The sequence below is a fragment of the Tinamus guttatus genome, unplaced genomic scaffold, assembly GCF_059628265.1.
Source record: "Tinamus guttatus ecotype Peru unplaced genomic scaffold, ASM5962826v1 Tinamus_guttatus_pri_ptg000029l, whole genome shotgun sequence".
In the NCBI taxonomy this organism is placed as follows: domain Eukaryota; kingdom Metazoa; phylum Chordata; class Aves; order Tinamiformes; family Tinamidae; genus Tinamus; species Tinamus guttatus.
The window spans coordinates 378,931-396,522 of record NW_028288563.1 but is presented as its reverse complement, the minus strand read 5'-3'; the positions used below and the strand labels follow the sequence as shown (position 1 = coordinate 396,522).

The 17,592-nt window shown below is 49.2% G+C and overlaps 1 protein-coding gene across 1 annotated transcript; it reads right to left on the bottom strand.

Annotated features, from left to right (window-relative positions):
• Positions 1-14,753: 14,753 nt before the first annotated feature.
• LOC104569358 (olfactory receptor 14A16-like) lies at positions 14,754-15,686 on the bottom strand. The gene has a single exon (XM_010216315.2). It carries the CDS (start codon positions 15,684-15,686, stop codon positions 14,754-14,756), a length of 933 nt encoding a protein of 310 aa, XP_010214617.2.
• Positions 15,687-17,592: the final 1,906 nt, after the last annotated feature.

Sequence of the window (17,592 nt, the reverse complement as noted above, 5' to 3'; positions counted from 1 at the left end):
TGTTCAAAAAAGAAAAGATATTGAGCAGTTATCCCGGATGTTTTAAAGTTAAATATCTCCTAACTTGTTCCAGTTCTAATACACTGCCCATATTGCCTCTTCATGGAGATCTTTTTGTGGCTCCTCTCCTTGAGCCTCAGTGTGGATTGGCCGAATGTGCTGTGAGGAGCAGGGGCATTTCCCAATGGGCTCCAGAGAAGTCTGTCCAGCCCTACACTAGTGGGAAGGGGACAAGAGTGGTGATGAGCTCTGAGATTCACAATTTTTCGGGTGAAATCCCCCTGGTTTGTAAAAGGGCTTTTCAGTATCTACAGAACCACTTCTAATGAATGTGTATTGAGAGCACAATTTGGGGATTTTTAACATTTATTTTGACATGTATTTTCTTTGGGATGCCCCTGTCACCTCTGCAGAGTGTTCCTCAGAGGAAGAATTATTCAGCGTTTCTACTGGGAATCGTGAGAAAATGGATTTATAGTCACGTTATGCAGAGTGAGGTCCTCTGCCTATTAGCCTTGATTGCAGCTGTTGTGTGCCCAAACCTCTTTGAAGTGCATGGTGATTATCCTAATCAGTTGTCCTAGAAAGAACCCAGCCCCTTCTAAGAGCAGACCAGTCCAGTTTCAAAACCTCGAATCTCCAACTTCTCTTCCTTTCTCAGGGCACCTGAGGGAGATCTCCAAGCTTCGCTTCTAGCCAAGAACATGCAGGGCTCTTTTCAGCTGTCCATATGCAGTTTCCAAACTGTTTTTTCATACTCTCAGTCTCTGTAACAGATTCTTCAGAGGTCTCCTGGACATCACAGAGATGTCAGGAGGCAGCAATGTCCCTCCTGAGGGCACCTCCAAGTCTGTTAAGACATTACAGGCAAAAGGGTCAGATGAAGTGCCATTGAAGATGGACTGTGCTTAAGGGAGAGTTAGCTCAGTTCCTAAACCCATGGGCTGCATTTCCTGGAGTTGCACAGGTTAGAGGGAACTGGAGATGCCTCACTTCCTCTCTTTCAGAGCTTGCAGGGTGGGTGTCTGAACTGCATCTGAAAACTCTGCAACCTCAGAGAGCCCAAGAGAAGAACAGGAGGGGAAACAAGGAGCAATCCTGCGATCCTTCTGCCAAGGGGAGAAAGGGAAGACAGGCAGAGGGGCGCTGAGGAACACCCTTACCTCACCGATGTGGGCATGCTACCTCACAGATGGTGGCATTGCAGGCCATGCATCTGAAGCCCCTATATTGGGCAGCAGGAAGTGTGCCCATAGCAGGAGGGATGCCCCTGTCCTTTGCCAGGGATCTGGCTGTAGTGGAGTGGGCTGATACCCTGGACCCCAAGGCTGTGAGGGCAGAGAGGCTGCTGGGTGGCAGAGGAGACATGGCAGGGCTTGCTCAGAGGAAGGTGTCTGCATTGGAAGGACTGATCATGACTTCCCCAAATCCATCTTCCCATCATGGCGGGCACTTCCCTCTCCTTCCCTGACCATCTCTGCTGCCCACAGCAGTCCCTGATGGCAGCTTACTCTGTCCCAACAATTTTTGTCAGTCTGTGCTCACAGAGCACATCACTTTTGTGTGCTCAGTTCTGCCCTACACAAGCCTCTGGGGACAGGGCACTGTCCAGCGGCATCGCTGTGCAGACACTTTATGGAGCATGCAAAATAAATTGCACAAAGGTGGTGCTGATGTTGTCTGCAGACTAAGGTGGGTTGAAGAGGCTCTATAAAGTTTCTCACAGACCTATTGATCTCTGAGAGGGAAGGCTTGAGTCTCACTTCCTTGACAAAACAGAATACACTCCTCTTTTCTCCTTGCAGCAGTTAGGGAGATAACTGAAAGTGCAGACAGGAAGAGGAAAGTTCTTGCCTTTGGAAGTAGCCCTTCTTTTGATCTTCCTCTTGAAAAGACTCTTGGGACATGTCCTGTACATGAACAAGGTGAGCAGACTTGACCGAGGCAGCACAGTCTCAACAGGAAGATGATCCTGGGTGACTGGGACCAGCCCTGTCAGAGCTTCTCTGTGCAGCACTGACCCTTGCAGGCAGCAGAGTCGCTGCCCGGGGTGCTCCCTTGGGTGCAAGGATGCTGCTCTGATTCAGAAACCTGGAGAGACCTATGTGCACACCCAGCACTTGACACCCCTGCAGCGATACCTGGAAGAAAGGAGCAGCGTGCCCTGCCCTGTGAAGGTGCATCAGGGAATCCCTGAGCTGAATCAGCTCCTTCTCCTGCCATGCCCTGGATACTCCAGAAGAGACAAGTCCTATCAGTCATGGGGCGGATGGGTTCAGAAGATCCCTCCAGGAACCTCAGCAGCATTGCCCTGCAGACAGAGACTTACCACGCAAGGGGTTGTGAAGATTTCTTCCTTCAGCGAGCTCTGCTCTGTGCTCCCGCTCCACACTGCCGTTCCCCTCTCGCTGCCTTCTCTCCTCTCCTGTCCGCAGCAGCAGGCAGTGCCCGCAGCCCTGCTGCTCTTGGCACAGGAGCTGCTCCTGCACTCGGCTGTCTCTGGGCAGTGCTGCCAGGCTGCCATGAGCTGCCTCTGTCCCAGGAGCCTGGCCCCGCTCAGGAGCAGAGGCCCAGCTGAACTCACCAATTTCTCTGTCCCTCATGTTCCTCCTCCTGCAAAACGTGCACTGTAGTCAACTAAAATAATCCCCTGATTGTCCCTCTCTAAACACTAGGAAAGGTGTCAGCACTGTGGTTTGTTTCATCAGAGCATGGTTACTTGGAAGAGCTGAAAATGTCCCACTTGGGAAGCCCCTCTTCCCAGCTCTTAGCTGGGCAAGATAAATATATACAAGACTAGAGCTCACTTTCCCAGTGTTCAGGTATTGATGTCACCCAGTTTGGGATTCTCAGGCTGGTTTAGAAGACCCTGCGCTGCCATGGTATTCTGTGGTGAGCTCCACAGAAACACACAGCTGGTGGGATTCCCCATGCCCAAGCTGAAGTGAGCACAGCAGGAATGCCTGGATGGGAGGTCTTGCTCTATGCTCCCAATCACTGGTCGTTCAGGGTGGGTGTCAGCTGCACACAAACAAACCCTTGGTGACACTGGAAGGGTCAGAGGTGGTTGAAGGCATGTGCCAGTGTCTGATTGCTGTGATCACCATATCTACTTTCTTCTAGAGCATGTGTTGGGACTGGGTAGGGAATTGCTTTGGTCCCCCAAAATGTTCTCAGATGCCCACTGCTACCAGAGCTCTGCTCACTAGGAAGCTGACACATGAGCAGATGCTGACATTGAAACAATTCATCTCATTCTGTTCCGGCACTTGATTCAGTGACACAGAAATAGGCCATGCTGGATGCCTGGGGTGTCCAGCACGGCCGCGTGTCTCTAGCAGATACACCCTGTGACCTACAGGGTAAATGTGTCCCTTTCAAGTGATTTTGGGCACTCAGGTTTCTTAGCAGTGCCCACACGTCTGGATCCCACCACTGTCCTTCAGCCAAGTCCTAACAGTCTAAGCCAAACTTACTTCATAAATGGCAGAGGCACATCACACCAAGGTCTCTGCACCCTTAAAACCTTCTAGCTCTCCCTCTCTTGAAACTCTTCACACTCCTAGATGGCATGAACGGGACTTGGGCCAATGATGACCTCAGGCTGTGAACTCAGGGCAAGGGACTTCTTCGCTGGCATCTTGTCCTTCCCGGAGATTGGTTCACCTCTGTCACAGGTCCCAAGGTAAAGCCCGCTCCTGCCATTTTTTCTGCACAGCCCAGCTCTGTTTCTCCCAGGCCTCCCCTCCTCCTGTCCTGGGTGAGAATGACGGTGCTGGGGCTGGGGCTGGAGGAAAAATACTGAGCTTTGATACTGCTCAGCGGAGGCCACCAACAAAGGATAATTGTAACACCCAGATCTCTGAGGAAGAAGGGAAAGCACATAGCGGTTACATGTTATCCAAACAAACAAAGAAGTTTGCTAGCTAAGGAGAAACAAGAACTGCTATTCAGGCTGCTTTGCTGCCAGCCTGACTACAAAATGCTGTCTAAGGATGTTTGAGAATGTGAGAATGAGAAGGATAAGGAAAGCGGGACCACCACATTGGGGAATGAGACCCCCCTTCTGGAATGTGTGTGTGCACAATTTTAGAAGGATTCTATAACAGGAAGGTGGAGATTTTCCTGCCCCTGGGCAGCCTCCTGGCAGGTACTGGCCTTACGTTACAGAACGCCCCGGGAATAAAACATGAGGGCAGACTCCAGTGGGACGGAGACTCCCAACATCGAAGTGAACGTTGTCTCCTGGAGGGATGCCCACTATGATTGGGAGCCTGCCAGCCTCTCCACTCCGCTATCTTGGAGAAATGTGTGGTCTCGTAGTTCTGCTAGCAAGTATTAATCAGTAAGTAACCGTTTCCTATTCCTTTGTACTTGTACCTATGTTGTTTTGATTAAAGGCATCAGTGTCAGTTAGTCTGTCTCATCAGATATGTTTTCATTGCTGAATCCTGAGCCCATCCGGCACACCTGCTCAGGAACACAGGCCCAGCTGAACTCATGAATTTCTCCATCCCTTGTGCTCCTTCCTCCTGGGGAATGTTCACTGGAATAGACTGAAATAATTAAAGTGGTCCCTGTCTAAGCACTGAAGGAAGATTGATGCAGCTGGTCTCATCAGAGGATGGTTATTTGCAAGAGGTGGAAATGACCCACTCTAGAAGACCCAATTGCTATTTCTTCTCTGGGCAGGACACCTAGATGGGGACAAGAAGAGGGCTCATTTTCCCAGAGTTCAGGTATTGACTCAGGTAAGCCAGGTTGGGCTTCTCAGGCTGGCCTAGGAGGCCCTGGGCTGGAGGGGAATTCAGATCCTTCCCATGTGCTCTACAAAAGCACCCAGGAGGTGGGATTCTCCTTGTGCAGGCAGAAGGGAGCACAGCAAGGCTGTGAGCAAGCAAGATCCTGCTCTATGCTCCCTCTAAAATCACTGGGGATGGAGGGGGAAAGCCAGCTGCTCACACACAAGCACATGGTGGCATTGAAAGCGAGCGAGGTGCTTGAAGGCATGCACCTACTTCTGTCAAGAGCGTGAATTGGGGACCAGGTAGGGAGTTGGTGATCTCAAAGGACACCACATGCCCACTGCCACCAGAGCTCCTCTCACTAGGCAGCTGAGGCACATGCAGACACTGCAAGCACTTGATGTCGATCAGTGCAGGCACTTGACTCAGTGACACCAAAACAGGCCCACAGGGACAGGTGGGCTGCCTGGGGTGTCCAGCACAACCCCATGTCTCTAGCAGATACAGCAGGGCACCTACAGGAAAAATAGGACCCTCTGCAGTGGTTTCCTGACAGGGCCCAAACAGTTGTATGCCACCAGTGCCTTAGGCCAAGTCCTCCTTATCTCCAGTCAAGCGTGCTTCAGAAATGGGAGAGGCACATCACCCCAAGGTCTCTGCTCTAGTCGCTGCACCCTTAACACCTTCTATCACTCCCTCTCCAGAAACTCTTCACACCCCTAGAGGATATGAAGAGGAAATGGGCTAAGGGTGACCTCAGGCTGCCAAATCACAGGCTGTCCACATCCAGGGTCTTCTTCAGTAACTTGCTGTTATGATGTTATGATGAAGCAGTCCTGTCCCACATGCTGATCACTGAGGGATGCCACTAATAGCCAGCTGCTGCTTGGCAGCACTGTACTGTTGATCACTGTTTTCAGCCTGATCCTCCATTCATCTTCCTTATGGTGAACCTTATGGTCCGCCAAACCTCTGCAGGTCAGTCCACAATTTGACTAGAAGGAGACTATGAGAAACCTTTTCAATGCCCTTGCTAAAGTGAGGGTTCACAAAATCCCCTGCTTTGTCCTTTTGCACACAGGCATGTATCTTGAGACAGAAGGCAACGTGGTTGCTCTGGGAAGGCCTAACTTTACTGTTCTATCATGGCAGTAGGTGGTTTCACTAGGAAAATCTCCTGGCTCCTGTCCCAGTGCTGCTCAGCTGTCATGGTTATTATTAGTTTTTCCTTAAACTCTCTTGAAATTCTCTTTGCTGCTACTTGTCCTTGTTGTCTCTTGTCCTTTCTTGACCTTGGCCCCAGCCAGACCATCTCATCTGCTTTGACCGAGGGCAATCACAGGCATTAACAGTTTCACCTCTAAGCACAGGTGGTCATCTCTGTTGCAGTTTGATGAGGGACAAATTTGGTAAGAGATGAATCCCCTTGTGTTCCAGCTGATCCTCAGAGGTTAGAGGGACTGGGAGTGGCTGGACTCATCTCTTAATAGGGATACCAAATACTGTGGTAACTATAAGCCTGACTCTGGCAGTACGGGATTCACAAACAGTCTGTCAACTGTGGGTCCGATCGCCTTCCTAGGAGCTAATCGAGTTCCCAAACAATGTGATCAAGTATAAGCTCAACTCTGGCAGTATCAGATTCACCAACAGTCTGCCAGCTGTAGGTCCGATTGCCTTCAAAACAAGTAGTCAGATTCATGAATAGCACAGTTTATTAAAATATAACATTTGGAAAACAGGTTTCGCATGCCAATAGAGGAAATTCTCAACTACAATGCGGGGTTCTTGGCTAGTGCCTATTGTACAAATGTGTAACCATCACTCAGACAGAAGATGGGAGAGGGCTCTCAGTCTCAAGGAGTCTCCTCAGGCAGTGTCCTGAGCTGAGGGGAGGAAAGGGGTTCACCCTGTCGACTGATCTAGAAGTTATGATGGAGTCTACCCTCTCTCCTCTTCCTTCTAAGTTCCTCTTCCTCCTCCTTCTCTTTCTTCCATTCTTACCACCCCATTCTTCCTTCCTTCTATATCCCTCCTTAGTTCACCTTTTATATATTTTATTTATAAATATATATTTTAAAATATATATTTTTTTATATATTTATATATTGGCCCTCGTGGCCAAGAAGGCCAATGGGATCCTGGGCTGCATTAAGAAGAGCGTCTCCAGCAGGTCGAGGGAGGTGATCCTGCCCCTCTACTCAGCCCTGGTGAGGCCGCATCTGGAGTACTGTGTCCAGTTCTGGGCTCCACAGTACAAGAGGGAGGTGGAGCTGCTGGAGAGAGTCCAGCGCAGGGCTACAAGGATGATCAGGGGCCTGGAACATCTGCCCTATGAGGAGAGGCTGAGGGAGCTGGGCCTGTTCAGCCTGGAGAAGAGAAGGCTGAGAGGGGATCTAATCAGTGTATATAAATACCTCAAGGGAGGGAGTGCAGAGGACGGGGATGGTCTCTTTTCAGTGGTGGCCACTGATAGGACTAGAGGAAATGGCCGGAAACTGAAACATCAAAAATTCCATAGGAACTTAAGGAAAAATTTCTTAACAGTGAGGGTGACAGAGCACTGGAACAGGCTGTCCAGAGAGGTTGTGGAGTCTCCTTCTCTGGAGATCTTCCAAACCCGCTTGGATGCAGTCCTGCGCCACATGCTTTAGGTGTCCCTGCATATGCAGGGGGGTTGGACTAGATGATCTCTAGAGGTCCCTTCCAACCCTAAGCATTCTATGATTCTATGATTCTATGATTCATCAGGTGCAGGTAATACCCCCACCCCAGAAGCCACCTGTTTTTGAGCCTCACCGTCTCTGACAGTCTTTTCCACCTATTACCTCCCCCTGAGTGGTTCACACAAAATACCTCAGCCTGGCACAGGTGCACCCAGTCATGGATGAAGAAAAATCCCGCCATTCAGCTCCTGTGTGTGTGAACAGGAGCGTGGGAGCACACACCAGACTGCTTGCCATACAAATCCAGGCATTCTGGGAAGAGTGCCAGGACACGGAGGGTGTAGAATTGAAGAGCCCAGGTTGTTCCCTGTGTTTCAGGGACACACTGGGGAAGCTGCACCAGGGCCATCCTCCCAGAGCAGCCCCTCACATCACCCCTTTCCAGCCCTGCCTACTGATCCCCAGCAGTACTGTGGGAAATGGCCATCTCCATTCTCCTGCACATCTCTCCATGCCCACCATGCTCCCAAAGACAGCCTGAGAACCCTGGCCCTGCAGTCAGTCCAGCAGCTCTTGCTGCCCCAAGGTCAGAGCCTGCCTCGAGCTCATGGCCTGGATCCAGCCTGTGGTTACTAGCAGATCACGCAGGGGCAATGAACTTGTCCTCTGGAGTCCACTAAGTTCACAAGCAAATCACCAGGCCCCTTTATTGACTCGGGCATATTTTCAGCTCCATCTTCTGAAGAAGATGTCAGGTATATGTCCGAGAAGATCCTCTTGTGTTGAGGAGATGTGTTTTAAAGGCGCCCATTCCCTGCTCCTGCCAGTACTCACAGGAATGCAATGGAAATACAACCCTAAAAGCACCAGGTTATGACAGCTCTTGGGCTGTATACACACTCCAGAGCACAACAGGACAGTGTGGGAATGAGAACAGCTGTGAAAAGAGAAAGTCCTGCTGCTGGAAGTGGACATGTCTCCAGGAAAACTGCAGCCCCCATGCGAAGACTGCAGCCAGGAAATGCCTGCTGTAGCAATGAGGGCATAGTCCTGAAGAGCAGAGAGTCTGTTCCCAAAGTTGCATGCACGTTCTCAACCCCTCCACTCCCACTCCACTGTGAGCACTGGAGCACTGGAGAGGGAAAAGACCAGCCCACAGGGACACCAGGCTGGCACCCTCACAGGAAGGAATGTGAGATCACACCCTGACTCTGGCCAGGAGAGCTGCACCCCCCTAATGGGCATGGGACCCATCCTCTCAGCTCATCTTTACTTGTCAGAGCCCTTGGTGTCATTCCTGAAAGGGATACTGCAAAGGGAAACTCTCTGCATTGTGCTGAGGGCATCTGAGTGAGCTGAGGCTAGCAGACTATGAGGTCCCCATATCTCTGCTGATGAAAGCAGAAGTTTGTCTTTCTGTTTCAACAAGGTCTCTGGGTCAGATTCAAAGGATTCCTGAAGACAAGTGGCATGAACCAAAACAACTTTTCCTCTAATAAGAATGTAACAGGGAAAAGTTAGTAAGAAATGAACAACAGCCTTGATGCCAGCTATCCTGGAAATGAGGAGGAGATGCTCATGGGAGGCTTACTGGTGCTGACACTGAACTTGCTGAAGCAATTTTCTTGACAGAAGAACTGCTCCACGGCATTACTTTGGCAGTGGTGGTAGTGAAAATGTGTTGGCAGTGTGCAGGAGGCCACAGAGAAAACCACTGCCCCAGGAAGCTGCTGCCATTTTCACACAAACTGCTGCTCATGAGGATCCCGTAGTGCAAGGGTCTGCACATGGCCGAAAAGCGATCATAGGCCATGCCAGTGAGAGGAGAATACTCTGCTGAAAGCAGAAAAAAAAGAGGGAAAAGACCTGGGTAGCACAGCCCAAGCAGTAAAAGGCCTGGTGTCCCACAGAGAATTGGCCATAGTTTTGGGAACAGTACTGGAGATGGAGCCAATATCCAGGACAGAGAGGTTGAGAAGGAAGAATACATGGAGGTATGGAGGTGGTGGTCATAAACTACTGCTGTGATGATGAGGCCATTGCCCAGGAGGGCAAACACGTAGATGCACAGAAACACTGTAAAGTGCAAGAGCTGCAGCTCCATGTGTCCTCGAATGCCAGGAGGAGGAACTCATTGAAGGAGCTGATGTTGGACATTTGCTGTCTTGCCGCACTGATGGGGACTGTCCAAGGAAGAAGGGAAGTAGAAGTAGCCAAGTGAGTACAGACTGCCATGAGCAGAACTTTCTCAACCTTTCTTTTTTTTTTTTTTTCCCCTTCCTTTCAGTAAAATGTTAATCTCTCCCCATCTCAGCAAAACTGTCACTGAGCTCCATGGCTTGAGCTCCATTATATGCTGTGTTTGTTATGAGGACATAGAAATCACCCGGATGGCTCCTGCACTCACAGTGAGCCACTGTGACTCATAAGAGCCTCCTAAAAGGAGTCACTGCAGTGTTAATGCAGAGTGAGGAGAGCTCCTTGTCCATCCACCTTGTTCACAACTGCCCTCTGCTTGCACCTCTGAGGTACAGGATGTTTGCACTCATGTTACCCCAGAAAGAAATGACACCACTGAGCACAGAGGAATCTACTACCAAAGGGAGCATCAGTAAACTCTGCCACCTTCCTCAGATGACCTCAGGATCCACAGGGTCCGTGTCTGAACTGCATCTGAAGCCCACTCTGGCCAGACAGTCCCAGGTCAAGAATAGGAGAAGCATGGACAAGTGGGAAACACGGAGCATTGCCATGATACTTCTGCTGAAAGTGGAAGGGACAGGGAGAGATAGAAGGCACTGAGGAGTATGAGATCCTTCTCAAATGGAAAATGGACTTGCCCCACAGGGGGTCCAGACCCTTGCAGGCAGCAGAGTCACTGTCCCAGGCACACAGCACCCTGGCGGGGCAGGGACACTCTGACATTGTGGCAAGGAATCCCTGCTTGGAACACCTACTGCTTCGCACCAGGGAAATGGGGAGAGCCATCCAGGCAGATGTTATCGGCCATGGGATGTGGTAGCTTTACAGGACTCCTCAGGATATCTCATGTCATTGACTGGCAAGGGAGAGACTTACTGTGTTAGGAGCTATGAAGATTTCTCCACCATGGAGCTCTCAGACGTTCTCCCACCTCTGAAAATGTTTTAACTTCTTTCTATCTAACTTGTCTCACTCATCTTGCTTGTTTCAAGTTGGCACCTGTAAGAAATGCCCGGGGCTCTGCTGCTCTTTGCAGAGGAGCTTCTTCTGGGCAGACTGCTGCCAGGTCTCCATGAGCTCCACCCCAGGAACCTGGCCATGCTCAGAAGAGTGGGACAGCTGGAGGTGTGACTTGATTTCTCCTTTTGCTCCCTCCTCCTCCTCCTGGGAAATGGTCATTGAAGCAAACTCAAATAGTTATCTATGGTCTCCCTCTGAAAAAACAAAGACAGATTGAAGTCAGCATTAGAAATTGTCTCATCAGAGGATGGTTATCTAGGAAAGGTGGAACTGTCCCACTCTGGGAGGCCCTATTCCCATCTCTTAACTATATAGCAAACTTCAATGGGATCAAGGAGTGACTTCATCTACCCGTCCTTCAGGTGAGTTAATCTCAGAGAGCATTTCATGTCAGGTTTCAAAGCTGAAAAAACTGCATCAGAAGGCTGCATCAGAAGCTGCTAAGGGACAACCCCAACATCCTTTCAAGGCATCTCTCGTCTATGTCTATTGTCTTTATAATGCTTGGAGGTTAGGAGAGAACTGAGATGTTGGAGGAAAGCCAATTTTGCACCCGTCTTCAAAAATGACCATAAGGATGATCTGGGGATCTACAGGCCTATTAACCTCACTGTGGTGCTTGGGAAATTCTTGGGAGTCCTCCTGGAAGATATTTCTGGGCAAATAAGGGAGGAACAGTCAGCGTGGAATGATCAAGGTTATGTCCTACCTACCTGGCTGACCTGACTGCCTTCCTACCTACCAGACCTGTGTGTCTTTCGTGACATAAAGGGTAGATTTGTGGAGGATAAAAAGCACTATAAGTCATTTTCTGTGATTTGAAGAAGGGATTTGACATGATGTCCAACAATTGTCCTCTATCCATGTTAGAATGTCATGGTCTGGATGGCTGGACAATCAGATGCATTAAAAAGAAAACAAAAAGAGTGGGATGATTAAACTCAGTGAATAGTAGTACCTGGGTCATAATCAACCAGGAGGACTGTGACTGTGGCATACCTCAGGGACATGAGCTTTTTTCTCAGCTTTAGCAATGAATTTTATCATAGGAGAGGTGACAGAGTACTTGATCATCATGTTGCAAAATATCCTTAAACAGAGGGGACCGTAGATAAGTTCGAGGGTATGGATGCTGTCCAGAGGGACCTTGGCAGGCTAGAGGAATGGGCCAACAGAAACCAAATGAGTTCAAGCAAGAACAAATGCAAACTCCTGCCCTTGGAAGGAACAGCCCCTTGCTGTGATCCAGGCTGTGGATATTTGGCTCACAGGAACTTCCCAGCATAAGCTTTGTTCAGTCCTATAATACCTATGAAACACCTCCAACTAATTCTACACTGTCCCACATCCATGCTCTTTTGCAGGAAAGCTCAGATAATTTTACCTCCTTGTGACTGATTGCACAGTAGTGCTTGACCCTCTGCAAGGCTGCAGTAGGAACGGTAATATCCTCAATGCCCATCGATTCATGATCCAAGAGCTCTGGTCTCTGTTATCTACTGCTCTACATGCTGCAGGGCCGAGTTGCTCTTACTCATGCTAACCAGGAGACTGCTGGGATTCAGTCAAGGAAAGGGCAGAGTGCTTCACCTAGGGTGGAAGAAACCCAACGGTCACTGCGAAACATAAATTGGGGGCTGGTTAGTGAGAAGCATGATCCTGCTTGTCATGCTGTTGACATTTTGCAATGTTCATGTAGTAATCTTCACCCATGACTTGCAAGAAAAATATGTGGCTTTGGAATCATAATCAAACCTAGGATTTGTTTATTCATTTCCAATAAAAAGTGTGAGGTTGTCATCCTATCTGAAAGACTTTTGTACTACTTAAGCACTCCCTCCCAGCCGGTTGGAAAACAGTTGACTCCTGGTGCCCTGAGAGACTTATGTTCCTTCCTCACAATCTCTCAGATATTGAAGATGCTATGAGACAGCAAAGCCTTTTTGGAGGGCATCTCACAGCCTGGCAGAGCATGACGGGGAAACAGACAAATGTCCTCAAGATGGTGTCTCCTTGAGGGAGAGCCAGATCAATTCCTACTCTGTGTGTCGTGGAGCCCCATAGGTTAGAAGGGGACTGGAGCAAGCTCACTCCCACACAGATCTCTCTGTAGCACAGCTCGCAGGGCAGCTCTCTGAACTGCAGCTGAAAACCTGTCACCCCAAAGAACTCAAGCACAGAACAGGATCAGCTTGGAGAAGAGGGGCCATAAGGAGCACTAGAGGCAGACAGGTCCTCAGGAACGGCCACCATTTTTCCCAGCTAGTCATGCTGCCTTGCAGGCAGCAACATGGCAAAGCATTCGCTCTCCACCTCTTTATTGGGCATCATGAAATAGGCCCGTGGCAGGAGACACATGCCTGTCCTGTGCAGGGCTGTGAGTGCAGAGAAAGCGGTTCATGCCCTTGACTCCATGGCTTGCAGGGCAGAGGTTCTGCTGCATGGGAGAGTAGAGGTGGAGGACTTGATCAGAGGAAAGTGTCTGCACGAGCAGGACTGGCCATGACTTGCCCACATCTATTCTGCCCTGACAATTCTCTTAGTTCCTCTCATTCTCTGTCCTTCTGTGCTGCCTGCAGCTGTCCCTGCCTGGAGCTGTTCTTCTGTCCCAACATCTTTTCTGTGCCAGCACTCACAGAGATGCTTTGATATTATGGTCCCCTTCTATCTTCTCTGTGCTCAGGTGTGCTCTCCAGAAACCAAGACCTTCTCCCTGCTGCTTCATGAGAAAATCTCGAGGCTGGCTGAGCACTGACCCTTGCAAGTGGCAGAGTGTCTGCCCTGGGCACACAGCAACCTGTGGCACAGGACATTGCTCTGAATTAACAACCCTGAGATGATTTGAGAAGACTCCTCCCAGGACCCCAGTAGCATTGCTCCTCTGCCAGAGACTTGCTGCATCAAGATCTGTGCAGATTTCTCCAACAGTGAGCCCTCTTCTGTCCCCTCACTCTACACCCTAACTTCTCTCTCCCATTCTATCTTCTCTCATCTAATGTCACTAGAAGCGGGCAGTGCCTGGAGCTCTGCTGCTCTTCACAGAGGAGCTGCTCCTGGACAGAGCTGTTTCTTGGTTTTGCAGCATGGTTGCCATCCTATCCCAAGAGCCTTGGGAACAATGGCACAGCTCAACGGATGACATGATTTCTGCTTTATACTCTCTCATCTTAGGTGATGCTCACTGAGCAGACTATTAAAACAGCTAATAAAATTGTGTGCAGACACCTGATCTAGTGACAGAAAAATAGACCAGCATCATGTCACATGCTTGGCATTGTCTAGCATGTCTTTAGCAGATAGAGCACAGGACCCACAGGAGAACCATGCCCTTTTGGAGTGGTTGCTCAGCAACTGCCTGTAAGAGTCCAGTATTATCTGAGCAGGTTCTTCCTGATATTTCATTCATATAGAGAGTGCAAGGTTTCACAGAACAAGTTTATTTTCAAGACAGTTGATGTTACAAGAAATTTTACAAGCAGTGTGATTCCATGGTGTACAGAAACCACAAATGTACTTACACAGTTGAGTCTCAATACCAATGTGATTACTGTTATCAGTATCTACAGTATGTTCATGTTCGCAATGCTGGGCATCCCTAGTTGCCAGAAAGGAATAGACGGGATGAAGTGAGCACAAGCCCACTACTGTCCTCAAAATTCCTTTCTTAATTGTTCAGGATTTATACCCTATCCTGGGCTGAGCCACAAATACGCTTCCCTGGCTAATCTCAGGGAGATATTCACATTCATTTCATCAACTCAAGAATAAACATTTACACCTGTTAATCTGCTCGAGAGATATAGCTGCTTCTCTAACATGAAGGTCATCCTCTGGTGCCCTGCGTGTTGGAATGAAGTCTGTACTCTGTACAACAGCAGTGATTAGTGGGTTACATGCTACATGATTCCTCAGATTCCTGGGCACCTCACCCTCTACTTGTGTCCTCTACATCTTCTTATATGGTAGGGGTTTACTGGTCAGTCAGAAAGCTACAAGAACCAAAATCTTTCCTTTTCACAAGAATGCATCAAAGAAAAGTGACTCAACAATGAAATGAACAATACATAGATTGGATATCAAATACCTTGGGAATGGGTAGTAGAGGCACCTGAGATTGTTACTAGTGCTGACAATATACCCATTGGGTCAATCTCCTTCTGGCATTTTTGAGCTCCTTGTTCCTCAAGCTGTAGATGAGGGGGTTCACTGTTGGAGGCACCACCGAGTAAAAAACAGCAAGCACCAGATCCAGATTTGGTTGGGAAATGGAGAGGGGCTTCATCTGGGCAAATGCAAGCGTGCTGACAAACAGGGAGACTACAGCCAGGTGTGGGAGGCACATGGAAAAGGCTTTGTGTCGTCCCTGCTCAGAGGGGATCCTCAGCACAGCTCTGAAGATCTGCACATAGGACACCACAATGAAAATGAAGCATCCAAAGCCTAAGCAGGCAGTAACCACAATAGCTCCAGATTTCCTGAGGTAGGAGCCTCTGCAGGAGAGCTTTAGGATCTGGGGAATTTGACAGAAGAACTGGTGCAGAGCATTGCTTCGGCAGAGTGGTAGTGAAAATGTATTAGCAGTGTGCAGGACAGCACAGAGAAAACCACAACCCCAGGCGGCTGCTGCCATTTTGACACAAGCTCTGCTGCCCAGGAGGGTCCCATAGTGCAGGGGTCTGCAGATGGCAACAAAGCGGTCATAGGCCATGACAGTGAGAAGAAAGTACTCAGCAAAAATGAAAAAGACAAGCAGAAAGAGTTGCGAAGCACATCCTGAGTAGGAAATGGCCCTGGTGTCCCACAGGGAATTGGACATGGATTTGGGGACAGAGGTAGAGATAGTGCCAAGATCGAGGAGAGAGAGGTTGAGAAGGAAGAAGTACATGGGGGTGTGGAGGTGGTGGTCACAGGCTACAGCTGTGATGATGAGGCCATTCCCTAGTAGGGCAGCCACGTAGATGCCTAGGAACAGTGAGAAGTGCAAGAGCTGCAGCTCCCGTGTCTCTGAGAATGCCAGGAGGAGGAACTCATTGAAGGAGCTTCCGTTGAACATTTGCTCCCTTTGGGCATGGGGACTGTCCAGGAAAAGAAAGACATTGACAAGTTAGGACAGACTTCTCTGAGCAGTGCTTTCTTATTCTTACACCTCTGCCCTCCCTGCAAAAGCAGATATTATCCCTCCCCATCTTTTCTTTCTGTGCAGTGTCAAATGTCAAAGAGCCTTCACAGTCAAATGGACAATGTCCTGTGGATGGGGTGTCCTGAAGAGAGAGGTTGGCTCATTCCCAGACAGCCGCTCTCACCCCACAGTTCATGGCCCAGAATTGCACATGTCAGAGGGGGACTTGGGCACCTCATTTTTAAGGACAGGTCTGCATGGCACATGCCGCAAGTGCCTTGTCTGAGCTGCATCTGAATTCTCCTTACCAGCGAGTCCAAAGGAAAGGACAAGAGCAGCAAGACAGGTGGGGAGACATAGAGCAATGGCATGATATTACTGCCAAGGGAGGCAGAGACACAGAGAAACAGGAAGGCACTCTGGTGTTTCTCCTCTTCTGGGTATGCAACCACCAAAGAAATAACACTTGCCCTAGACTCTACAGGCCTGAGGGCTGTTCTGAGTGGGAGAGGAGAAGAGGTGCTGACATTCGTAGCTTACACCCGCACATTTACTCTGCTGCCTGGAGCTGTCCATGCAGGAAGCAGTGTCTCTGTTCCCACATCTCTCACTTTTCAGTGCTCGCAGACCACATCCCACCCACTGGGCCCTCAGAACTGCTCTGAATCACAGCTCTAGATGGACCTGTGTGAATCCACTAGATTCGTCTCCCTGCAGCGTCCCTGGGAAGGTAGCAGAACACTCTGTCCTTTAGACCATGTGGCAGTGAATTCCAAATGGAAATATCTCCTCCTCCTCCCTACTGCAGAAGTTGGGAGAGTGATCCCACTCAAAGTCATGGAACAGGTTGAGTTTACAAGACTCCTCCAGGTACCTTAGTAGCATTAATCCACAACCTGATATTTCCCACGCAAAAGGCTGTGAAGGTTTCTCCCACAAGGAGCTCTCCTCTGCCCTCCTGCTCCACACTGCCTTTCACATCTCTCTACCTTCTGTCACATTATGGCAACAAGAGCAGGCAGTTCCTGCAGCCCTATTACTCTTTTCCATGAACTGCTCCAGGACAGAGTTTTGAGGATGGTGAAGAACGATGTGAGTCTCCCATAAAAGAGAAGCAGTAATATGTTTTACTGAGGTAAGATACAGTGATTTAACATAGTTTCATGATAAATAAGATAATGATTTAAAAATGAACCATGGCAAGGTTTACTCACTTATGTACTGCATGAAGAACAGGGTCAGATAGAAGCATCAAGAAGACCCTCCTGTTGAATCACGAGTTTCAGAATGGACCCCCTCACTTTTCCAAATGCCTTGTCAAAGGAGCCTGCAGGTGGTTGGATCCCGTCCTGGTCTCAGATGCGGTCAGTAGGTTACCTCTAAAGGATTATACGCACAATCAATCAGAGATACAGCTGAGGAAAATTTTAAAGGTTTGCAAAGCTTCAACATGATATTAGTCACTTACCGAGGATCTGTCATGGGTAAGGAATCTTTCATCCTCGAGGAGAATCCTTGAGAGTTGTCCCTGCTCAAGAGGAGTTTCTGCAGTACAGTCCGTTGCTGTGAAGGAGAGCTCAATGCGCTCTGGGCTGCCCATGCTATTTATTGGGAGGAGGGAAGAAAGATGATTGACTCATAGTCATATTTGCATACTAGATGGATTTTACTTGCTTCATACTCAATTAGCCCCTCCCTATGTATTGTTTATGGATTGGTCAAATTGAGGGTGAAGGTAGAAGACCACCTGAGGAGGAGATGGGGGAGGAGGAGCTCATGGTCACACAGAGCTGCCTCTTGGAAGTGCTGCCAGGTTTCAACAAGCTCCCTCCATCCCAGG

Excerpts from the sequence above, each read along its gene's own strand:
- LOC104569358 (XM_010216315.2), bottom strand. The coding sequence starts at position 15,686 with ATGTTCAACGGAAGCTCCTTCAATGAGTTCCTCCTCCTGGCATTCTCA.